At 40.0% G+C, this 26,459-nt stretch overlaps 1 protein-coding gene across 9 annotated transcripts in view; it reads right to left on the minus strand.

The window, feature by feature from the left end:
- Positions 1-2,256: 2,256 nt before the first annotated feature.
- The window catches only part of GCC185 (GRIP and coiled-coil domain containing 185 kDa), a 71,543-nt gene continuing 47,340 nt past the window's right edge, over positions 2,257-26,459 (minus strand). For 7 of the 9 annotated variants that reach the window (XM_076179336.1, XM_076179344.1, XM_076179335.1 and 4 more), the window contains 5 exons: positions 26,237-26,452; positions 20,406-20,588; positions 13,215-13,323; positions 7,354-7,511; positions 2,257-7,079 (listed from right to left, as the gene is read on the minus strand). In XM_076179336.1, coding sequence (XP_076035451.1) covers positions 6,987-7,079; positions 7,354-7,511; positions 13,215-13,323; positions 20,406-20,588; positions 26,237-26,452 — 759 coding nt within the window. In that variant the 3' untranslated portion in view covers positions 2,257-6,986. The remainder of the gene's footprint in view (positions 7,080-7,353; positions 7,512-13,214; positions 13,324-20,405; positions 20,589-26,236; positions 26,453-26,459) is intronic. The other 2 variants (XM_076179340.1, XM_076179343.1) reach the window with 2 other exon arrangements.

Consider the following 26,459-nt stretch of genomic DNA (forward strand, 5'->3'; position numbering starts at 1 on the left):
GTCAACACCTTGTGTTTGCAATATATTTGGTGTCAATCTTCTTTTATAAGTCTAACAGTATAACTCTTGTAACTTAAATAGTTCTTACACGAGGATGAAACAAACTCCGTATAGCTTACATTTTTTATTTTTCCAATATGTAACTTTACAAATGAACAAAAGTGTTTGCTTTAATTCATCACACATTCTTCAGGAAAACATATACAAGTTGATATTTTGTGGATAACTTGTAATACAACAATCAACATGTCTCACATACAGTTTCTGACTCATTAAGACTGATATAATTAAACCAGCCATGCAACTCACAGCTAACAAGTGTGTCAATGAAATTGAAGTTGTAGCCTATGTATAAACATCTGTGAGACCAAAGACAAAATTCAAGAATCTTTAAAATTAAAAAGAAATATGCAAATATATTATATATATATATATATATATATACTCTCCCATGTTGCCTGTAAATAAACCCTTTAGCTACTTAAGAAATGAAAATGTGAATGAAAATTATACAATGAGGATAAAAGAAGCAAATAATGAGAAGCCAAGAAAAAATACATATGTGAGGTATGGTACATGTTTGTCCGAGAATTTTGAAAGGAATAGAAAAAAATAAATGAATAAAAGACAATTTGGCAAGTCTGGTAAGAGGATGTAAGAAGCTGATGGGTATTTTTTAGTGGACAAGAGGGCTGTGACTGGCTGTACTAGATGATAAGAGAATGATGGTAATTACAAGAATGTACATTTCTCCCTAAACCCTCTATACACTCATTTAAATCTATCCAAAAAGCCTATCTTTCATCCACACTTTTCTCACTACCAGGCCCATATGCACTTACAAAAACCCACATCTCCCTTCCCAGTTTCACCTTCATCCACATTAACTTGAAGAAACCTCCTTCCACTCCACCACATATCTTCACTTACTAGTATAGCCACCCCTTCTCTCCCATGTCCTCTCTACTCCTGACACCCTCCCAACTACACTTCCAAACTCAAACTTGCCCCTCCCTTTCAACTTAAGTTTTACTCAATGCCAACACATCCATCTTCTTAAAACGTACTGCTTATCTCTCATCTGTACCACATCCACACACATTAAAAGACCCAAACCTATGGGTCCTGGTTGGAAAACTCCTCGCAAACCTTATGCCTTTGCTTTTTTTTATGAATGTTCCCTTTAGGGCTACAGAGAGTAGGATGCCTGGTCATATCCCTGTCCCATTGTTGTTACCTTTCATGACTCAATTAGGAACACTCAATGGCAATATTCTTCTCCTCCACCACAGGGTTCGGCAAAAAAAGGAAATAAATATTCAGAGAAATGGAACAGGACTTAAGAGTGGGTGGACAGCATAACAAAGGGACAGTCACATTATAATAAAGTATCATCATTTCTCTATGAAAAAAGATTTCCTCTGTTACAGACAAAATTATGTGTGGCTCTGGTCCATAGGGGTGCTCCATATAGACCCTAAAGTATCAGCTGCATGCTACTGAGCAGCTTTTAATGCCACAATAACATGCACCAATACCCCAGATGGAGGTACAAGTAACATAAAAAAATAAAATAAAAGCTGGTAAAGCACAAATATTTGATGTGTATTATCTGGAATGTTTCACAAAGGGTGGAATAGCAATTGTGGAGTGGTTGGTGAGGTTGTTCAATGTGTGTCTCAAGGAAAGGAATGTCTCTTTTGATTGTAAAAGTGCATATGAAGTCTATATGGGAGAAAGAATTATGGATGTAGTAGTTTTAGAGTGATTATTTTGTTGAATGTGGTTGGTCAATAAATTACTTTGTTGCATGGGCCTCACAGTTCCAAGATAGCCAGCAGCAGTCACTGGATTGGCCCACAAGTAAATCAAGGAAGAAATACCATGTTGTCTAAGGTAAGAGTAGGTTACCTAGTTGTATTATACGGGAAAGGAGCTATGCTCATAGTGGCCCATCTTAGAATTGGTTAAAATGTTCCAAGTCTTGGAATAACTGGAGTCTGGCCTTGCTTATTCTGCTTTAGTATTGTTTCAATACTGAGTGATGGCCTGAATCCAGTTATGCCAGAATAGTTCTTGTTTGTCTAGGGAGGGATATCTCAATAGGGTTGATGTCTCGGGTAGTGAAATGGAGAGTGGTGTTTTGAGGTCAGTTTGGACGTTTGTTTTGTGACTTGAGCATGTATGTGTTTTTTAGGGTGTATTGTGAGGTATAGGTTGTAGATTGCTGAGTATAATGATATATATATATATATATTTTTATGTATATATTTCAATATCAGTTGGTTGTGCTTGTAAATGTGGTGGGAAGGATGGGTGGGTTTGAGGGTTCTTACATAGAACAATATGTACCATTTTCATGCATGTTCTATGAGTAGGATATTGGTTGTGTGTGTAGGTGTTCTACTAGGGTGGTCTTTCTGCATCTTATTATTCTTAAAGCTTTGTTTTATGTTGTATGTATGATGTCTTTATTTTCTTGACTGTTGGGAACCATGCTGTGGAAGTACAGTAAAGTGTGGTTCTTGTAAGTTGCTTGTATCCTGTGATTTGTATTTCTTCCTGCTGGCTAAAACCAGTACCTGCTACAGTTCTTGTTAGGTCAACTTTCTTGTTCATGTTCTCTGTTGTGTGCTTCATATGTGAGTTGAAGGATACATACATATCAAAAGTGAGGTCCAGGACTGAGATTTTTTTGTCCAGTGGTAGAAACTGGCATTTTAATCTGACCGAGTGTTGGCTGTTTCCGAGTCATGGTTGTTTGGGAAACTGCCATTCTGTTTTGTCTCAGCCACTGTTCTTGATTCCCAAGGTATATTTGTGTTTTTGGCAGCTGTTTTATAGTTGCTCTGCTAGGTTACAATTGTCAGGTCATCTGAATAGGTGATAGCTTTGATGTTATGACTTGGATTTGGTGGAGGAAAGTCACTTGTGAGAAGGATAAACAGCACTGGTGATAGTATTGTTCCTTGGGGGACTCCACTGTACAATCTTTTGGTTCCTGATTTTTTTATATATTTATGTATTTTCTTCTTATTCTTCTTATTATTATTATCATGATTTTTTTTTTTACAGGATAAATCTAGGAACTATATAAAAAACTTTCCTTATGTCTATTGCTACCATTAATATCCTATTTGATGGCACTTTTTTGTTGATGACCTGTAGTTGTTGAGTGATGTTTATGAGTAGCATACTGGTGGAATACCCTCTTTCAATCCAAGCTGATTTGAGACCAATGGTAAATATGGTTTGATTCTTTCACAGACCAGCTGCTATAGATACCGTGGATAGGAGGGTTATGTTGATAGTTGAACAGAGTGAGAACATAGGCCAAATTTGGAGACCAGGTACCCTTAGGAACACCTCTAAGTAAAGGTGGAAATGATTGAGATAGTTTGTGTAAGTCACTGACTCCTTGCCTGAGTTGGATTTCTAGTCTTTCCAGTGATTGCTGCCTCTCTATCAACACTAGTGACTCCATGCAATGATCCACCTTGTTGTTGGTAATGTGTATAAGCATGTATTGAGTGAGAGTTTTAAAAGAACATCAACAAGATTGGGGAACACAGTTAGGATTTAGGAGAGAAACAAGATGCATGTGTCAAGTATTTCCTGTATGAAGTATTCGGCCAAAGGTAAGGATATATTCTAAGCATTTGTAGACTTGAAGAAAGCACATGGCAGGGTTAAAAGGGAGGTGTTGTAGAGTGTGCAGCAAATGAATGCAATCATGGGAAGCCAGCTGAATACAGTCGGGTTTTTACACAAGTAGAAGGGAATGTGAGGGTTAGGAAATGTCTGGGCAATATGAAACGTGTGATATGAAATAGATATTTGAGAATGATTGCTAACAGAAAGTTGTACAAAGGAGTCATTGTGCTCATGGTACTATATAGAGCAGATTGAGAGTGTAATAGAGGTTTATGTTCAGGAGTTTGGGAGTTTGAGAAGTATGATGATTCAAGAATGCACAGCACAAGAAAAGCTGTTGTGCAGCACAGAATGAGTATTGGAAGAAAAATGATTAACAGCATAAACCAGAGAATGCTGAGGAGGTTTGGGCATATGAAAAGCATGAATGAGGAACCACCTAGAGTGAGATAGATGGATGAGGTAAAGGGAGCTTTGAAATGACATGGTCTATTAGTAAAGAAATGGAGGGTAGATAGGAATATGTGTAGAAAGATTATGAATTGATAATATGGGTCCTAATGGATGTCCATAGATAAATGGATGTGGAGGGGGTTGGCGTCAGTGTATGGTAAGTTAGTGGGGGTAAATAGCTGGCAGGTCTTGTTTGGATGAGCTATGCCTTGCTGCACTTTGTCTCATCCATGCAGAGTTGTGAATAGGCCTCTTGATGGATATGTGCTTGGCTATACACAGTTGAATAAAACAGCTTGGCAGAAGCTAGAATGAAAGAATAACCATCCTCATTACAGAAAGAGTATTCAAGATGGGTTTATCCCGTAACTATAGAAAAGATTACCCACAGCTAAATAGAAAAGCCTGGTAGTAGCCAGAATAAAAGGATAGGTGTGTGTATATATATCCCCCAATAGAGAACAAGTTAAGCAGCATTTACAACTTTGAAGATGACTAACTTGTCATACAACTGCATAAATGAATTATAATTTCTTCAAAGAACAAAATGAAGTAGAATTTGTACTGTACTTGATCATATAATTCACAAAGCTTGTGAAAGTATACACAAAGTAAGGGAGAAATCATATATGCAAGGTATAACATGCATCCAAACCTGCAAGACTTGGCTGCTCTTTCTGCAAACCAAATAAATTATATATCATTAAAATTGCCGTCAAAATATTTGTTCATATTCAACTATCTTAAGTTGTTAAGAATTTCAAACTAATAACAAAAATTACCATTTTCTACTACCACCCTTTTGTGCATTCATTACTAAGTACTTCCCACTTAAGATAACTACAAGATTTACAATTAACACTTAATATTCCATGAAAAATATATACATTTTATTTTCACTGTCACATTACAATGGAAAAGCAAACAGTCGCACAACCTTTTGGTCCATGAATAGTTTAGACACAAAAAAGAAAATGGGCCCACAGTTAGATCTGCCAATGAAGTCAAACCAAAAAGGAGATGGCTCTGCAGCCTTATTATTTCAAACTGCGTGCCTTTCACGATTCATTTAGCTATATGCACCCAACATAAATCTAAAACAGTTTGGCAGTAGCAACTCTTCTACTATCCTGATCACAGTCCAAGCACAGTAAGACAAAGCTGTCTTCTAAACTATATTAACTTTTCACACTAATTTGGCAGATATTTCTGGGATGAGAACTTGGATTGAACTGGGTTGTTCTAAATTGTGGAAATATGAGATGTATACACTAACCCCACCAAAAATGACATAATTTATAGAATCTGTACTGGTTATGGTCAACCAATTTTATGCATCTGAGACAGCAGACTCCCCACAGGAAGTCAATTGAGGTCCTCATTATGGACTTTGTTCCTTCTGCTGCATAAAAATCACCTGTCCTCAACCAGAACAACATACATGAAATATGTCAACATGCTGAAGGGATCAAATGAAGTTTGAGAATCACTTATCATATTCAAACAGCATCAAAGTGGAATAGCAGCCATGTTTGACTGAAGACAGGAACTGCAAAGCTTCTTCATTTTATATAGAGTATGCAACCTTTAACCCCTCAGCTACCTTAATTGCTATGTATAATATACAAGACAATTTCATTAAGATATTAAAAATTGTTGCCTTGAATTTCAATACCTGGAAACCAATAGCCCCACAGTTGCCAGCAACTATACTCAGGCCAATACAGAGATTTTTTGGAAGAAAAGTTTGACTGTGTCCAGTATCGGTGTGGACCTGGTTCTATATCATCAACAAGCAGCAGTTACCAGTTGTCAGCTCAATTTATATGAAGAATTTGAAGAAAAAATAAACTGAAATTAACAAAGAACCTTGAACCAAGTTTTGAGTAAAGAGAGATCTTCAACCAGATTTGGAGACCAAATACCAGTCCCTAAAGCTGCACCTTCAGATGAAACTAAAGATAGTGACAGCTTCTGAAGATCAGGTGCAGGGGGAGGATTTTCTAACATCCATTTCATAGTACCACTGCATGGTTTTGCCTATCACTGGTTCCACAATTTCACTCATCCACAGGAAAACCTTTGACAGTTCTGCTAATTTCATGAGCCTTGCATGGACCATTACAAATCTTAAAAACACATAAGAAAGGCAATGGTATTTTCATTAATTTGTATACTATTAATTCCTCTAATATACATGCCTTTGTAGACTTTATTTAGGAAGACACAAGAAACTAAATTCATCAAAATCGTGAGCAAACCTAGGACTGAAGGTCTCCAAGAAACAAAACCCACTTAAGTCAAAAGTTTGCCCCTCAGTTGAAAATTGTCTTTCATTGGCCACAATAAAATCTACAAGTATGCTGCTATTGTCTAGAGGGTGAATTATGTGGAGAGGAGCCACCATTTGAAATGGAAAGAGAAAATCAGCTTCAGCAGTTGGGCCCTGCAATGGATTTACTGTGCCTCACTGTGCTGTATATGACCTATACAAAGTGACAGGGGAAGGGGGGAGGGGGGCTCCACATAACCCTTAATCCCCATGTTACTGAGATTGGGAGGGATGTTGCGAGTATATCTTTCAACACGGGTGCTTTGACTCTGCCATTCTCCTTATAAGTGGATTGTAACCTTGGTACATAGAAGGTTCATGTCCAATCTAGAGCAGTATCTCAACCAAGGAATACCCTATAACAGTCAGGATTTAACTCGTGGCTCCCTATCCCCTTTTAATCTATAGGTGCACCAGTACTGGAGGGGTTAAGGGCTGCCTTCCTAACCTTCATTTGAAAGAAGCTCTTTGAGGAAGATGAAGGGGCAAAGAAAAATGCACTCTTCATTATGCTATACACTCTTGACATAACAATACGACTAGAACTCTATACAACCAGCTTCTTTTTATCTTGCTCCTCCAGACCAAAGGTGAAGATAGCTTCCCCACCCTGGGCTTCCTTCAGTAGCAGCACCTTCATCTGCAAATAGATATGAAATTCATTAAACTTAGCTTAAAATAAAAAAAATATAATAATAATAAATATATAAAAAATAAATAAACAAAATAAAAAATAAATATATAAATCAATAAGTAAAATTAAATCTGTTGCTCCAGATCTCTCTTGCAGGAGACCTACAGCTCCCAGGTATCCCGACACAGCCACAAGATCAGTGCACAAGTCACTGAATTAAGAAATATTGTTCCACTGCATGGGTATGGAAGGTAGGGTGGTGTAAGATGAAGTGACTTACATGCATTGGTTGTACCTGAGGCAGTTTGCCTCTATGATCAGGCCTATTCTGTGTTGGTATGGTCTTAGAGCTTGATGGTGACCTGAATGCAGCCATGCTAGAGTGGTTCTTGTTTCTCTTGAGAGGGATTTTCCTGTTGGGCTGATGTCTGGAGAGGTCTGGTGCAGAATGATGTTTGGTGGTCAATCTTGAAGGGTTTGTTTTGTGAACTGGGAGTATATACATTTTTGTATGGATGCTGTGTGGTGCAGGCAGATGAGTGTTGTAGATGTTTGAGTAGTATAGAGTAGTAAGGTGGTGAAGCATTTTGGCGTATTTAGTTGGTTGTCTTTGTGTGATGTAACAAGATGGGTGACTGAGGTTAAGGGCTCTTGCTTACAACTGTGTACATATCATTTCTGATTTTGTTCTATAGGGAAGATTTTGGTGTGTCATGTTATTAATCTTAATAGTTTAATTTGTATAGTTTCTATATACAGCTCTAGCTGTCAGGCCCTACTATGGAGGTACTGTGTCTTGCTACACTGCTTCTGACCCAAGTAGTGTGGCAAGGAATGACCCTTTTTCCATAAGAAACTAAGATAGGAGAAATAACAAATGGATTTTTGGTGGGTGTGACACATGTAATGGGTGTATGGTTTGACTTCACCATTCCCATTATAAGGAGGAAAAGGCTTTCTGGTATATGATAGTATATTAAGATGAAAGGGACGTCAAATGGGTGTTGAATGGATGTGGGGATTTGGTGAAGGATGGGTGTATGCCTTGACTGGGTTTCTCCTCTTATAATAGGTAAAGGATCTTTTGGTATCTAGAATACCTGCATACACCTAGGTCTTTTAATCCAACACTCGCCAACTGCCACTTGTGCAGATATTTGAGACCAAGACATAAACACACTTTGGGAATTGGTGGTGTTTTATGTCCTGGGCTAATTCCCAAGTTCGGTTTATGTCCTGGGCCTAAACGTCTGCACAAGTGGTGGTTGGTGAGTGTTGGATTAAGAGACTAGGTGTATATGGGGTATTGGCTGCATGCTATTGTGGGGTTAAAAGCTGCTCAGTAGCATGTAGCTGATACTTTAGGGTCTCTATGGGGTGCCCCTATGGACCAGAGTCGCACATCATTTTGTCTGTGATATAGAAAATCTCTATACATGGAGAAATTATGATATTATACTTTGACTGTCCCTCAGTTATGCTGTCCCCTACTCTTAATTGTCCTGTACTACTTCTCTGAATGTTCATTTCCATTTTTGCCGAACCCTGTTGTAGGGGAGACAGAATACTGCCACCAAGTGTTTCCACTTGAGTCATAAAAGGTGACAAAAATGGGACAGGGACAAGACTAGGCATCCTACTCTCTGTAGCCCCAAATGGGACATTCCTAAAAAAGGTAGAGGTATAAGAGAGTCTGGGAGAAGTTTTCCAACCAGAACCCTAAGGTCCTAAGGTCTTTTAATGTGTGTGGATATGGTACGGATGAGAGTAAAAGGGAAGAGATAGGCAGTATGTTTGTGGGAAGAAAGATGGATGTGTTGGTATTGAGTGAAACTAAGCTGAAAGGGAGGGGTAAGTTTGAGTTTGGAATTGTAGTTGGGAGGGTGACAGGAGTGAAGAGATGATGAGAGAGAGAAGGGGTAGCTATACTAGTAAGTGAAGAGATAGGTAAACATGTGGTGAAGTGGAAGATTTTTCCAAGGTTAACCTCTTCACTCCGGGGCACATCGCACGTCTGGCAGCATTACCTGCCCGACGTGCGATGTTGCGTCATAATAATCGCATTATAGAAAATAAAGTCAGTGCTCAATCGTTCGTTCTCTTTCACCCGTGAATTTTGATAACCATAGAAAATATGATGAAACCAGTTTAGAGAGAATGGAGGTTACGTAGGTATGACTACAATAAATATAATCAAGATGCCGACGTGGGCATCATCGTGTACCCACTTGCTCCTCATGCCGCCTACGTAGGCGTCACAGTATGGAAGTGGTTAATGTGGATGAAGGTGAAACTGGGAAGGAAGATGTGGGTTTTTGTAAGTGTATATGGGCCTGGTAGTGAGAAGAGTGTAGATGAAAGGGAGGCTTTTTGGATAGATTTAAATGAGTGCATAGAGGGTTTAGGGAGAAATGTCAATGCAGTGGTAGTGGGAGGTCTCAATGCTAGGGTAGGAGATGAACCAATGGACAGAGTATTTAGAAAGTGTGGAGTTCCAGGAAAAAATCATAGTGGAGAGATAATGGTGATTTGTCTAGAGAGTTGATAGCAAATACAGTGTTTAGGAAGAAAGTCAAGCATAGGTACACTTGGGAGAGGGTGGTGGATGGAATGGTGGTAAGATAGAGCTTTCATATACTATATAGTGGTAACCAGAAGAGTAGGAAGTGTTTTGGATGTACATCTTCTAAAGGGAGAGAGTGAGGGAACATCAGATCATATTTTGGTGGAAGGTAAGTTGAGGGTGAAGGATAGATGGAGAAAGAGGAAAAGGACAGAAAGTTGGGGAGCACTTAGAGTAAACTGCTTAGATGAGAAAGAAAAGGAGTACAAGAAGCTGAGAGAAGAACAGGAGGGACTAGAGGATAGAGTAGAACTAGGAGTGGAGGAGGAATGGGGATGTTTCAAGGAGGGAATCACAAGGTGTGCAAAGATGGTGTATTGAACAAGGAGAGTGGAAGGAAATAGAAGGAAGGGTAGGGAGTGGTGGGATAATGAAGCAAAGTAGGTTGTAGAACAGAAGAAACTAGTATTCACAGATTGGTTTCAAAATAGGGTGAGAGAATCATATGAGAGGTACAAAGGAAAGAGAAGTAAAGCATACGATAAAGGAGGCAAAGAGGAGAGCAGATGTGAAATGGGGTGTATGACAGAAAAATTTGAAAGTAATAAAAAAGATGTTTTGGAAGGGAATTAAGAAAGAGGAGGCAAATCAAGTAGAGAAGAAAAGGTAAAAGGTGCAGACAGAGAGCTGACAATGAAAGAGACAGCACCAAGATGTACAGACTATTTTAGGGAATTGCTAAATGAAAGGAATATCCCCTGTGGAGCTACAGGGAGAAGGATGCCTGGTCCCAATCCCAGTCCCTTTTTTCTCTATGAACAGAGTTTTCCTCTATCACAGACAAAATGATTTGTGGCTCTGGTCCATTGGGGCGCCCCATATAGACCCTAAAGTATCAACTGCATGCTACTTTGCCACAATAACATGCAACCAATACCCCAGACAGGCCTTTTTCTTTTTGGCTACCTCCCTTGAAAGGGGGAAAAAGCCTTGGTTGTATGTATGTATGTATGCTAAATGAAAGGAGGATAGGAAGGGAGAGGTAGATGCAGTGGGAAGCACTAAGAAAATGACAGTGATATATGTGAAAAAATAAGGAAAGATGAGGTGAAAGCAGTTATTAAAATGATGAGAGTAGGTAAGGCACCTGGGTTGCATGGGTGTCATGTGGAGTGTCTAAAAAAGGGAGGTATGGAGATGGTGGATTAGCTGGTGAGGTTCTTTAATATTTGTCTAAAAGAAGGCAGAGTGCCAGAGGACTAAAGGAGTGCCTGTGTATTTCCACTTTAAAGGGGAAAAGGGGACAAGTGTGAATGTAATAGTTTAAGAGGGATCAGTTTGTTGAGTGTGGTTAAGGCTTATGGGAAGGTTTTGATTGAGAGGATTAGGAGAGGAACAGAGGGAGTAATTGGTGAGGAACAGTGTGGGTTCAGGACAGGTAGGGGTTGCGTGGATCAGATTCTTGTGGTATGGCAGATATGAGAGAAAGCTTTAGGAAAAGATAAGGATGTTTTTTGGATTCAGAAAAGGCTTATGGCAGACTAGACAGGAAGGCATTGTGGGAGGTACTGCAGATATGTGGGATAGGAGGAAAGCTGTTAAGAATAGTCAAGAGTTTTTATGAGAATAGTAGACCCTGTGTTAAAATTAGAAAAGGAGAGTGTGAGTGATTTGAGGTAAAGGTGGGACTTTGCCAGAGATGTGTTTTGTCACCTTGGCTGTTCAATTTATACATGGATGGGGTGGTGCAAGAGGTAAATGCAAGGATCATGGGCCAGGGATTAGAGATGGTTAAAGAAGATGGAGAAAAATGAGAGATAAGCCAGTTGTTCTTTGCTGACAACAATGTGCTTGTAGCAGAATCAGAGGAGGGATTAAGGAAGTTAGTGACAGAGTTTGGGAAGGTGTGTGAATGAAGCTGAAGATAAATTTGGGTAAAAGTAAGGTGATGAGATGTACAAGGGTAGAGGATGGCAGCAAATTGGAAGCGAGTATTAAGGGAGATAGACTGGAGGAATTGGATAGCTTTAGATATTTGGCTGCAAATATGGCAGGAAAGGGAGGAGTAGAGGTGGAGGTAGAATGTAGATTGAGAAAATCAAGTAATTGCCTTAGGGGATTGAAAAATGTAATGAGAAATAGACATTTGGAAATGGATGCTAAGAGGAGATTGTATGAAGAGTGTGCTGACAGCACTGTATGGAGCAGAAACATGGAACATAAGAGAGGAAGAGTTTAAATGTGTTTCAGATGAAATGCTTGGGAAGAATGGTAGGGGTTACAAGGCTGGATTGAATGAAAAACAAGGAGGTGAATAGGAGAGTGGGGGTGGAAAGGGAGTTGAAAGATAGGGTTAATGAAAGAGTATTGGGATGGCTTGGACACATGGAAAAAATGAGTGAAGAAAGATTATAAAAAGTTGTGTGGAAGGCAGAGGTGGAGGGAGTGAATATGAGGGGCCAACCAAGGATGAGATGAATGGAAGGGAAATGTCTGTTGAGGAATAAAGGGAGAAGACAGAAGATAGGGGTGAGTGGAGATTGGTTGTGTATTGATGCTGTGATGCATGGAAGAGAGTGGGTAGGGATGGGGGGGATGAGGGAGTATGTGTGAATGATATTTTGACGCAGCCCGTAGGAATTTCTTGACATCTTCTCTTTTTCTGCATGATGGGCCAGAAAAGGGGGTCACCGATTAAAGGAAGTGGCTTTGCTATGGAAGTGGTGTGTCTTGCTACACAGTTTATGACCCAAGGCAGTGGGCAAGATGCAGGGATCTATCATCCAGGAGAGCCAAGAAAAGAGGGAGGAGGGGTTGGTGAATGGGAGTGGAGTATGTGAGGATGAAATGGGTGGGAGTGGATTTATGCCTTTGATTTTGGCTAATTCCCTTGTATGGGAAAAAAAAAGATGTTGGTATATATATATATATATATATATATATATATATATATATATATATATATATATATATATATATATATATATATATATAATATATATATAATATATATATATATATATATATATATATATACATATATATATATATATATATATATATATATATATATATATATATATATATATATATATATATATATATAATATATATATATGTATTTACCTAGTTGTATTATACGGAAAGGGAACTATGCTCGTGGTGACCCTTCTTTGTATCAAGTTTTTTCTTAAAATCTTGAATAGTGTTTGCACACACTGTTTCTTTGTCCAATTTGTTCCAAGTATCTATCACTCTGTTTGGGAAGCTGTTCCTTTTCAGATCTCTTCTGTAACTATATATATATATATATATATATATATATATATATATATATATATATATATATATATATATATATATATATATATATATATATATATATATAATCAACACACGTGACAAGCCTATTTATCTTGAATAAAATGCCTTCCATCCTCAGTCTTCCCTTTGGCTAAATCAAGTCATTTGTTTTTAGTTACAATGAAACCTGTATCACTATGATCAAAGGTGTAGCCAAAGTGAAATATATAAAAAGGTTGCTGGATGTAATATGCCCTATATCCCAGCCAACTTACCAGCTATCAAGCCTTGAAGTTCTCCAGCTTCTTGTGGAGAGAGTTGAAGCACCGTTGTAAGCACAGGGATGAGACGTTTCTTTTCATCACTGTTTTTCAAAATCAAAAACTGTGGGAATAATGAGAGAGAAAATTATTAAAGAATATTTAACAGAAAAATATAAGCATAACCTGTTCTGTATGGTGTACTTTCAACAGTCTGACATGGTTTTACTTTTTCAATTTTTGGCAACCCCCCCCCCATAAACTAAAAGTGATGATGCTCTATTCATACCCATAACAAACTGGTAAATTTTAAAATGTCCACTTCATGCTGCCAATGACATTTTATTTTAACATTTTCCCTTTTGAAAGTTGACTGAATGATGAGTGTGAAAATTACTAAAAATGGAGGATAAGGCAGTGAAAGAAGTGATAGTAAGACCATATCTAACTAACTGCAATATATAGGAGAGGAGATATATTCATGGTCACATCTGTGCCTTCAGTAAAAAAAAATTGCTTTAAATTCACTATGCTATCAACCTGGACTTTCTTCCTCATTCCACAAGTTAAAAAATAAATAAATAAATATAAATAATAATTAATCTATCTACATACCAAGGGCTTTTTCCCCCTTATAAGGGAGGTAGCCAAAGTCAAAAGGCATATACCCACTCCCATCCACCACCCTTTCCTCTCTCTCATCTTAGTACCTCATGGATAATGGGTTGTCCCTGCATCTCACCCACTGCCCTGGGTCAGAAGCAATGCAGCAAGACACAGCACATCCACAGCAAGGCCGCTTCATTTAATCGGCAACCCCCCTCTTCATCTCCTCATTCAGAAATTTAGAAGACAGGGAGAAAGCCCTTTGGGCTGCTTCCAAATATCATTCACACATACTCCCTCACCCCATCCCCCCACTCCTTTCCATGCCTCACAGCATTATCCATACACAACTATTCTCCATTCACCCTTATCTTCTGTCTTCTCCCTTCCTTCCTCAACAGACATTTCCCTCTTTCCTAATGCCCCTTTTACCCAATCCATCGATCTCATCCTTGGTCACCCCCCCTTATGTTCACTCCCTCCACCTCTGCCTTCCACATCTCTTTTACTAATCTTTCTTCACTCATTCTTTCCATGTGTTCAAACCATCCCAATAGTCTTTCATCAACCCCATTCCCCAACTCCTTTTCCAGGTCCTGGAGCTGCAACGTCTACGTCGTGGGACCACCCCCCAACCCCAAGAGTTGGGGGCCAAACAGCAGCATTTACCCCTGGCCATCAGCTCTACGCAGATGGCACCGATCCCCAAGGAGGAGCTACGCCTACCTGGGGGAGTACCACAATCCTTTTTTTCCAACACACAATGTTACGTTTTTTCTGCACTGAGGGGTCATTTTCCGGCGATCACCCCTCTTCTTCTACTTTTAGCCGGAGATGTAGAGAGCAATCCTGGGCCCACCACAAAATACACATGCCCAACATGCTCTAAACCCATTACTTCGAGCAAACAGACAAAGGGCTCAGTTCAGTGCAATATGTGCAAAAACTGGGCCCACCTCACTTGTACAACACTTGCTGACACAAACCAATACACAAACACTTGGACATGTTCTACCTGCCCTCCAGTAACTCCAATCCCACCTCCCCAACCACAGCCAACACCCTTACCCACTCCCAATTTCCCCTTGCCCTTACCCCCGATTAGTACTCCCCTTCCTTTGTCCCCGATCTCTCCTTTCCCCCCCTCTGACCCAGATCCTACACCTTCCCCACTACCACCCCAACCTCAACCCCAAACGGCAACATACAACACATACAAAACACACAACATCAACATATTACAACACAACATTGACGGTATTAACACTAAAAAACATGAACTTGAACACTTTCTTAAACAACACAACATACACATTGCAATTCTACAAGAAACAAAATTAAGACACTCACACAAAACACCATCATTTCATAATTACACCACCATCAGACAAGACCGGACTGACGGCAATGGCGGTGGACTCGTCACCCTGATCCACCATTCCATCTGTTTTGTGGACACAAGTGCCACAACCAAAATTCTCCTCCCTACCACAGATAACACAACAGAAACCCAATCCATTCGTATCCGCCCAGGCAACAATTCAACACTAACAATAGTTAACATGTACATTCCCCCCCAATCATCCCCCACAGTTCCAAACACCTTCAGACCTCAGCTCAGCCAACTAACCTCAATCCCCAACCTGATCATGGGTGGTGACTTCAACGCCAAGTCGTCTGCCTGGTTTGTCGACAACCCCGACACAGACAGAGGGCTTGATATACAGACTCAACTCGACTCATTGACTATCATGAACAACACGCATAATCATACACATATCCCATACCAAGCCCTCTACACTCCCTCCTCTCCTGATATCACCTTTTGCTCCCCCTGCCTAACCCCAACAACATCATGGAGAGTGGTCGGAGCCCTTGGTTCTGACCACCTTCCAATCATCATCACCACCAAAACAAGATGCACCCCAGCTGGCCACAGACACACTTACACCAATTACAAGAGAGCTAACTGGGAAGCCTTTAATGAAGAGACAGAACAACATTTTGAAACACTTAACAGTACACCAATCACAAACATAAACAATGCTGTGCACGCTTTTAATACAATCATACAAAACGCAGACAAGAGATACATCCCTAGAGGCAACAGAAAATCACACAACCCCAACTTCACACCAGAAATCCAAGGCCTCATCAGACAACGTGACACACTTAAACACGATACCCCCACACCTATCCCTCAAAACATAGCAGACCAAATACAAACACTAAACACTGTGATTGCCAATAAAATACATGAACAAAAAACACAAAATTGGCAAAACTTTATCAATACACTTGATCACAAAACAAACACCAGCAAATTGTACAAAACACTCAACAGCATCACACTATCCAACACTAACACTACACGCTCTCACGCAGCAATAATCACAACAACAGATAATCTACCCTCAAACAGACAACAAGCAAACGCACTCATACGTCATTTTGCACAGACGAGCCATCTTACATCTCACCCTGACGACCGACGCACCATTCGACGTAAGAAAGACTTTCCCACAGACTCAGACTATACACCCTTCATAGACAGTCAGACAAAACTCATAATGCATAGTCTCAAGCACTCATCTGCCTGTGGCCCTGATAACATAAGCAACATCCACCTAAAACACATTGGACCACAAGGTATACACGCACTCACAAACATTGCAAACTACAGCTATTCACACAACACTATACCCGACATCTGGAAGCATGGTAAAATAATCACCATCCCAAAACCGAACAAAGACCCAACAATCCCATCATCGCACCGCCCAATCACACTTCTCTGCACCCCCTCTAAAGTCATTGAACGCCTAATACTTAAACTTGTCACACCATATATTCCCCTTGCTGACTCACAACACGGTTTTAGGCCACTACACTCCACAAACACTCTTCTGACAAACCTCACACAAAGAATTTTTGATGGCATCAATTCAGATAGGCCCCACCACAGAACACTTCTTATAACATTGGACATTAGTAAAGCTTTTGATGCTATCCCCCGCCACAACCTAACAAATAAAATATATAACACAGACATGCACAATAACACCAAAAGATGGCTGGCCAATTATCTGGCAGGCAGGAATGCTCATGTGTCATATAATGGCCAATCATCGCACATCAGAAACATTAAGAACGGAGTACCGCAGGGCTCAGTTCTATCCCCCACATTATTTAATCTATACATGCATGACTTACCCACGCCAGACACCTCAGAAATACAAATCTCTTCTTACGCAGACGACATAACAATCACATGCACACATCGTAACACAGACAAAGCTGCAGAAATAATCCAGCCTTACCTTGACACACTCAACACATGGTTCATCACAAACAGACTCAAAATAGCTCCAACCAAATCTACAGCAACACTTCTCACCAACTGGACAAAAGAACACAAATACATACCTCATCTCTACATCAACAACACTCTAATACCACACACAAACACACCGAAAATTCTTGGTGTAACATACGATACATCCATGTCTTTCAAACAACACCTCACAAACATAAAAAACAAATGCACACCTAGACTTAACGCACTTAAGTCAATCACTGGAACAACATTTGGACAAAACAAAGAAACTAATATAACAATATACAAACAATGTATACGCTCAGTGATGAATTATGCGAGTCCTGCATGGGCTCCTAATCTCAGTGAGACACACCACAACACCCTTCAAATCATACAAAACAAAGCCCTAAAAACAATTACAGGCTGCACAAATACATCACCTACAGACCATTTACACCATGAAACAAAAGTCCTCAAAGTCAAGGAACACCTCGACATGAGAGGCACACAAACACTTGCTGCAGCCACCACAAACACATCACACCCGTTACACTACATAGCAGAACACCCACACACACCAAGAAACATTAAAACTACACCCAAAGACCTTTATTACACAAAGATACTCTCTTCTCTTCCTCCACAACCACCAAATACCAGCCTCCGGAAACATATTCATAATCATATCACTCACCGCTCCATTAACACACTGAAAGACAACACACTGCTGCATGCCAGACCCCCTGATATCCACCCTTCTGAATCCTCTCTCCCACGTAAGGACAGAGTCCACTTGGCCAGACTGCGATGCGGTCACCACCCAGCACTTCTAAGCTACCAGAGGAGGCTGGACGACCGTGTTGTGAACAGCTGCCCAGGATGTAACACTTCACCCCATACCATACAACACATAATGGAAGACTGCATTATACACAATCATGCACGCAAACAACACAACATACACTCTATAAAGGATTTGTGGGAAAACCCAGTCTCGGCTGTGGCCTTCCTTGGGGAGACGGGACTGCTCGGACAGACAGTCTAGGGAACGACAACAACAACAACAACAACTCCCTTTCCATCCCCGCTCTCCTCTGCACATCCTCATTTCTCACTCTATCCAGCCTAGTAACCCCTACCATATCTCTCAGGCATTTCATCTTAAACACATTTAAACTCTTCCCCTTTTCTTCTCTCATGATCCATGTTTCTGCCCCATACAGTGCTGTTGGCACAATCACCCTTTCAAACAATCTCCTCTTAGCATCCATTCCCAAATGTCTATTTCTCATTACGCTTTTTAATCCCCTATGGCAGTTACTTGCTCCTCTCAACCTACATTCTATCACCCCCTCCACTCCTCCCTTTCCCAACACATTTGCACCCAAGAATCTAAAGCTATCCACTTCCTCCAGTCTCTCTCCCTTAATACTCACTTCCAATTTGCTGCCACTTTCTAATCTTGAACATATCATCACCTTAGTTTTACCCATATTTATCTTCAACTTAGTTCTTTCACACACCTTCCCAAACTCCATCACAAACTTCCTTAATCCCTCCTCTGATCCTGCCACAAGCGCAGTGTCGTCAGCAAACAACTGGCTTACCTCTAAAATAATATTAATAACAATAATAATAATACTGATCTATTTATATACCAAGATTTTTTCTCCCCTTACAAGGGAGGTAGCCAAACTTGACTTGGTATATTACTACTACTAATAAAAATAATGCATCCGGTTAAAAAACTACATTTTATAAATGTCCTTCAAATATTATTTTTACTTCAGTTTCTTGCTGTGCTTTCATGGTATTCTTTTTTCTTTTATTCACTGACATTCTTTGTCAATTTCATCTACACTTTTCATGGTTCTGAAGACAGCAACCATGTCGTCTACTCCTCTTTTTTTTTTGTGTGTGTGTGTTGACACTTCTCTTATCTAGTCTAATTGTATTCTGTTTTCTTCATTTTATCTTTCCTTCTCATTGAAGGGAGGGATGGTGAACAGGAGTGGAATGGTGGGAGTGGAATTATGCCTTTTGATTTTAACCCCTGGTGTATATATACACACACACACACACACACACACATATATATATTTTTATATATATATATATATATATATATATATATATATATGTCTGTATCTATACATATATATATATATATATATAGATACATATACATACGTATACATATATATACATATATACACATATACAAAAGGCTTTTTCCCCCTACTTGGGGGGTAGCCAAAATGAAAAAGGCATAGAAACCACTCCCACCCATTCTATTTATTATATATTCCACTCCCCTCCACCCTCCCTCTCATCTTGGCACCTCCTGGATGATGGGTCATCCCTGCATTTTGTCCACTGCCCTGGGTCAGAAGCAGTGTCGCAAGACACAGCACACCCACAGCAAGGCTGCTTCATAAATTCGGCGACCCCCCCTCTCCGTCCCCTCATGCAGAAAAGGAGGAGACGGGGAGAAATCCCTTCAGGCTGCATCATTTTTTTTTTTTCTCATACATACCGGTACTTCCTCACCCCCCATCCCCCACCCACTCCCCCTCATGCATCACATCATCTATACACAACCCCTCTCCATTCACCTCTATCTTCTGTCCTCTCCCGTCCTTCCTCCACAGACATTCCTCTCTTTTGTAATGCCTCTTTCACCCCATCCATCCATCTCATTCATTTATGGTTATATTGTATTCTTCTTTTGTTTTACTGGTTCTTCTCATTCCTCACCTTTTATACTTTATTTTTATGTAACACAAGTTCCATGTGCTTTGAATAGACCACTCATTTTATATACACTCATCCAGTCTTGCTGGTTTCCTTTACTTGAACTTTACCACAGCATCTTCCTCTTCTTTTTTCACAATTTCTTCCAACTCAACATTTCTACTTCTCACTACACCTCTCCCCAGCACTGACGTATTAAATTTCCTACCTTCAGACACTTAATAAATCTTCAATGAATTTCCACCTTTCCAAAACCTCACCTTCTTCTGTTTACTGTCTTCTATTCACATCATTAATAAGAACTAAAGAATAAAGGAGACTGCAAGAGACCATAAGGCCTACACTAGGCACATAACTCGTATCTCCACTACTTTAGCTTATCACTTCCTTCTCCTATTTCAGACTAAATTTATCTCTTTAAAATCCTCAGATATCATTTCTTGTCACTTCTGTGCTGGTATTGTGCCATCTTCTTGTCTGATTAAAAAACAAAGCTCCTTAATGCGGGAAGAGAGAAAATTACTTACCTTTAATACAACATTTTTCAGATACTCGGTATTTTCTAAATGTTTCTGACGATCTTCATTCCTTGCTGACCTTCGGATTTCTTCTTTCAAAGCTTCAGCCAACTGCTGCAATTTGGCATTTTCACCTTCCGACTCGTGCAATAAGGAAGTCAGCTGCTTGACGCGTATTTCATACGAAGAGATCTGATAAACAAAATTTTGGCATCAGTCTTTGTGCTGGTCACTGAGTTATACAGAAGGTAAATACAACATGAAAGTAAAGATTGGAATGGGTATTACACTGGGGTAGGGAAAAGAATGATGAAACTCCACCCCCGCCCCCCAAGTACCTACCAAAAGTGAGATACATTTTTGCACAAACTAAAGCAGTAATTCAATATACTACGGGGAGCTGCTTGACTAAAAGTTATTCTTGCTGACTTTGTAAAGATCTCTTAAGTGATATAAAAATACATTTATTTGAAAAATGGGAAGAAAAGGACAAGGAGGGAGAGGTTAAGAAGTGGGAAGGGAGTAGGAAGAAGGAAGATGAGGATGGAAGAAGAGAAGGAAGAGTACATACATACATATACCAAAGGCTTTTTCCCCCTACATGGGGGGTAGCCAAAAAGAAAAAGGCATAGAAACCACTCCCACCCATTCCATTTCCTAAATATTCCACTCCCCTCCACCCTCCCTCTTATCTTGGCAACTCCTGTGGATGACAGGTCATCCCTACATCCTGTCCACTGCCCTGGGTCAGAGGCAGAGTATTTCATTAAAAATATCAAATATTTCTATCCTTGGGGGGGAAAAGCCTTTGGTTGTATGTACATATAGAAACAAGTGGAACTGGGTGCATATCTTTGACTTGGCTAACTCCCTTACAAGGAGGCAGAAGCCTTTGATATATGGATAGACAGGCTAACACATAGTATAAAAGGATGAGACAACATGTGATGATACAAATTAAGAAAAAATAAAAATGTAAATTACAACTTATACACTCTATTATTTCATTATACCTTGGCTTTAGGAATAATGAAATGATAATGGGATGGGTGGAGGGTGGATGCATTCCTTGGGTGTCTATTTTCCATATAAGAACCCTTTTAATATAATATTGTAACATGATTTCACCAAAATATGGTAGAATGGAGCATGCCAACTAGGACATGGAGGAATATATATATATATATATATATATATATATATATATATATATATATATATATATATATATATATATATATATATATATATATACACACATACATATACCAAGGCTTTTTTCCCCCTTACAAGGGGGGTAGCCAAAAAGAAAAAGGCATAAAATCATTCCCACCCATTCCATCCCTGAATACACTCCACACCCCTCCACCCTCCCTCTTATCTTAGCACCTCCTGAATGACGGGTCATCCCTGCACCTTGTCCACTGCCCTGGGTCAGAAGCAGTGTCGCAAGACACAGCACATCCACAGCAAGGCTGCTTCATTAAATCGGCGACCCCCCTCTCCGTCCCCCCATTGCATAGAATGAGAGGACGGGGAGAAATCCCTTCGGGCTGCGTCAAATTTTGCTCACACATACTACCTCACCCCCCATCCCCCCGCCCATTCCACCTCATGCAATCACAACATCATCCATATACAACCATTCTCCATTCACCCCTGTCTTCTGTCCTCTCCCGTCCTTCCTCAACAGACATTCCCCTCTTCCCCAAAGCCCCCTTCACCCCATCCATCCACCTCATCCTAGGACGTCCCCTCATGTTCACTCCCTCCACATCTGCCTTCCACACCTCTTTTACTAGTCTTTCTTCACTCATTCTTTCCCTATATATACATATACATATATATATATATATATATATATATATATATATATATATATATATATATATATATATATATATATATATATATATATATATCACGTAGAAACCACTGTTGGAGTAGAAAAGACTGGAAACGGGGAATCTATATATTTCGATTGCAAACTGCAATCCTCTTCAGTAGATACAATTAAGAGAGAGCGTGCTGCTTAAGTAGCACCCTTAACAAAAGAAAGGGGAACATGGGAAGAGGTCTCTACCCTCGGCTCACTCCGTATGTGAGGTCAGGAGGCAAATGAGTTTTTAATAGGTTGGAGATGAAGAGTCCGGACATTATGTCCGGGGACCATTGCCCCTTTGAAATATTCATGTTGGGGTGATATACAATGATAGTAGATTCTACCATTTTTCTCCTGAACTCACATCTGGATTTATAAATAAGCTCAGCTTTGTCCCAATCTAAACAATGTTTAAATTGCTTAACATGTTGGAACACAGCTGAGCTCTCTTGTCCATATCTAATGGAACGTTTATGTTCAATCATTCTAGTATTCAAATCCCTTCCAGTCTGTCCGATGTAAACTAAGTCACAACCTTTACATGGAATCGAATATACCCCTTGGCTCTGCTCTTTTAACCTTTGGTGGACATTTACCACCTTTTTATTAATGGTGTTAGGGTAATAATTAATCAAATTTAATTTGTCTATGGGAAGAAACTTGGTCGAGGGAATAAAAGATTCAGAAAAGGGAACTTTCATTCCCTCGACCACTGCATCCCGTCCACTGCCCTGGGTCAAAAGCAGTGTTGCAAGACAGCACATCCAAAGCAAGGCCACTTCATTAATTCAACAACACCCCCTGTCCATCCTCTCATGCAGAAAAGACGGGGAGAAATCCCTTCGGACTGTGTCAATTTATTTCTCATACATACTCCCTCACCCCACATCCCCCACCCACTCCCCCTCATGCATCACAACATCATCCATACACAACCATTCTCCATTCACTCCTATCTTCTGTCCTCTCCCATCCTTCCTCAACAGACATTCCTCTCTTTTGTAATGCCCCTTTTACCCCATCCTTTCATTTCATCCTAAGACACCCCCTCATTATCACTCCTTCCACATCTGCCTTCCACACCTCTTTTACTAATTTTTCTTCACTCATTCTTTCCATGTGTCCAAACCATCCTAATACTCTTTCACGAACACTATCTCCCAACTCCCTTTCCATCACTGTTCTCCTCCTCGCCTTCTCATTTCTAACTCTATCTAGCCTAGTAACCCCTATCACACTTCTCAGACAGTTCATCTCAAACACATTCAAACTCCTTTTCTCTTCCTCTCTTATGTTCCATGTTTCTGCCCCATACAGTGCTTTCGGCACAATCACTCCTTCAAGAAAATCCTAACTATATTAATAAGACTAAAACTCGAGTACGCAGCAGCACTCTGGACACCCAGTACCAAAAAGAACATTAAAAAACTAGAAAGGTTACAAAGAGCAACAACCAAACTAACACCAACTCTTTCCGAACTAACATATGAGCAAAGACTGTCCAAATTAGAACTACCAACTTTGGAACAGAGAAGAGAAAGAGGTGACCTGCTGACTATCTACAGAATAATGAAAGGAATGGAAGTTTTAGATAGGGATGACTTGTTAATATGGGACAACAGTAAAAAGAGAGGACACGAAAAGAAACTAAAAAAAGATAGTTACAGAAGAAATTTAAAAAGGAACAGCTTCCCACACAGAGTGATAGATACATGGAATAAATTAGACAACAAAACAGTGTGTGCAAACACTATACAAGATTTTAAGAAAAAACTTGATGCTGAGAGATACAAAGACGGGTCACCACGAGCATAGCTCCCTTCCCGTATAATACAACTAGGTAAATATAATCTCCTCTTAACATCCATTCCCAAATGTCTATTTCTCATTCACATTTAGCAACTCCCTAAATTACTCTGCCCATCTTCCTCTTACTGCCATCTCTTCCATTATCATTTCTCAATCTGGACCTTTTAACTTTTCTTCTCTACCTGATTTGCCTCCTCTTCCTCTCTTAATTTCTTTCCAAAACATCTTTTCATTACTTTCAAAATTTTCTGTCATACTCTTATCCCATTTCACATCTGCTCTCCTCTTTGCCTCCTTTATCTTATGCTACTTTTCTTTGTACCTCTCATATGATTCTCTCATCCTATTTTGTAACCAACCTGTGAAAGCTCGCTTCTTCGCTTCAACCTTGTTTTCTCATCCCACCACTCGCTACTCTTCCTTCTATTTCCTCCCATCCTCCTTGTTCCACTCACCATCTTTGCACACCTTGTGACTCCTTCCTTAAACCATTCCCATTCTTTCTCCACTTCTAGTTCTATTTTATCCTTCACTCCCTTCCACTCCTCTTTCAGCTTCTTGTACTCCTCCTTTTCTTTTTCATTTAAGCAGTTCACTTTAAGCACCTCCTTACCTTTTATACTTTTCCTCTTTCTCCATCTATCCTCCACTCTCAACTTACCTTCAACCATAAAATTATCTGATATTGCCAAGTCTCTCCCTTTAGAATATGTACATCCTTAACTCTTCCTATTATTCTCCTGGCTACCACTATATAGTCCATTAACGCTCTATCTACCACCCTTCCATCCACCACCCTCTCCATGTGTACCTATGCTTGAATTTCTTCCTAAACAACTCTCTTTCCAGACATATCTCCACCATCAACTTTTTACTACAATTTTTTCCTGGAACTTCACACTTCCCAACCACTCTATCTATTGGTTCAGTTCCTACCTTAGCACTAAGGTCCACCAATAATACTACAATGAAATTTCTCCCTAAACCCTCTATGCACTCAATTCAACCTATCCAAAAACCTCCCTTTCCTCTACACTCTTCTACTAGGCCCATATGCACTTGCAGAAACCCACATCTCCCTTCCCAGTTTCACCTTCATCCACATTAACCTTGAAGAAACCTCTTCCTACTCCACCACACATTAACCACTTCCATATGGTGATGCCTATGTAGGCGACATGAGGAGCAAGTGGGTACTCGATGTTGCAGACGTCGCCATCTTGATTATATTAATTGTAGTCGTACCTACGTAATTTTCATTCTCTCTAAACTGGCTTCATCAGTTTTCTATGATTATCAACATACACAGGTGAAAGAGAACGAACAATTGAGCACTGACTTTATTTTTTATAATGCGATTATTATGACGCAACATCGCATGTCGGGCAGCTAATGCTGCCAGACATGCGAGGTGCCCCATAGTGAAGAGGTTAACCTATCTCTTCACTTACTAGTATAGCCACCCCTTCTCTCCCTCATCCTCTCTTCACTCCTGAGACCCTGCCAACTACACTCCCAAACTCAAACTCACCCCTCCCTCCCAACTTAATTTCACTCAATGCCAACACATCCATCTTTCTTCTCACACACATTCTGCCTATCTCTTCCCTTTTACTCTCATCTGTTACCACATCCATGCACATTAAAAGACCCAAACCTTAGGGTTCTGGTTGGAAATCTCCCAGACCCTCTTATGCCTTTGCTTTTTTTAGGAATGTCCCCTTTGGGGCTACAGGGAGAAAGATGCCTAGTCCTATCCCCATCCTGTTTTTCTTGCCTTTTATGACTCAAGTGGGAACACTTGGTGGTAGTATTCTTTTCCCCCAACACAGGGTTTGGCAAAATAAGAAAACAAATATTCAGAGAAGTGGTATAGGACAGTATTAAGAGGGGGGGACAGCATAATGGAGAGACAGTCACAGTATAATAAAGTATCACCATTTCTCTATCAATACAGATTTCCTCTACCAGACAAAATGATGTGTGGCTCTGGTCCATAGAGGTGCCCCATATAGACCCTGAAATATCATATGCATGCTTCTGGGCAGCTTTTAACCCCACAATAACATGCAGTCAATACCCCAGATGGGGTTAACTCCATATTTATATGTAAAACCAGTTATATTTCTATTCATTTGAATTAAAATACCTTGGACTCCAGATGCGACGTATCCTTGGCTGTAATGTCCGTGGCCAGACTGTGTAAACTGGTGTTGTCATCAACGGAGACAGATCTGGAGAGTGGCTGCAAGGGGTTACTCAGCAGCTGATCAAGGGGGGGAGGACTGTAGCGCCTATCATGCCCTGCACCTGTTCCTCCTCCACCTACTGCTGAGGGTTGGACTGGTTCCACCCATTCTGAACCCTACAGG

Source organism: Oratosquilla oratoria, chromosome 42 (genome assembly GCF_046742065.1).
Source record: "Oratosquilla oratoria isolate Oo_2021 chromosome 42, ASM4674206v1, whole genome shotgun sequence".
NCBI classification, from domain to species: domain Eukaryota; kingdom Metazoa; phylum Arthropoda; class Malacostraca; order Stomatopoda; family Squillidae; genus Oratosquilla; species Oratosquilla oratoria.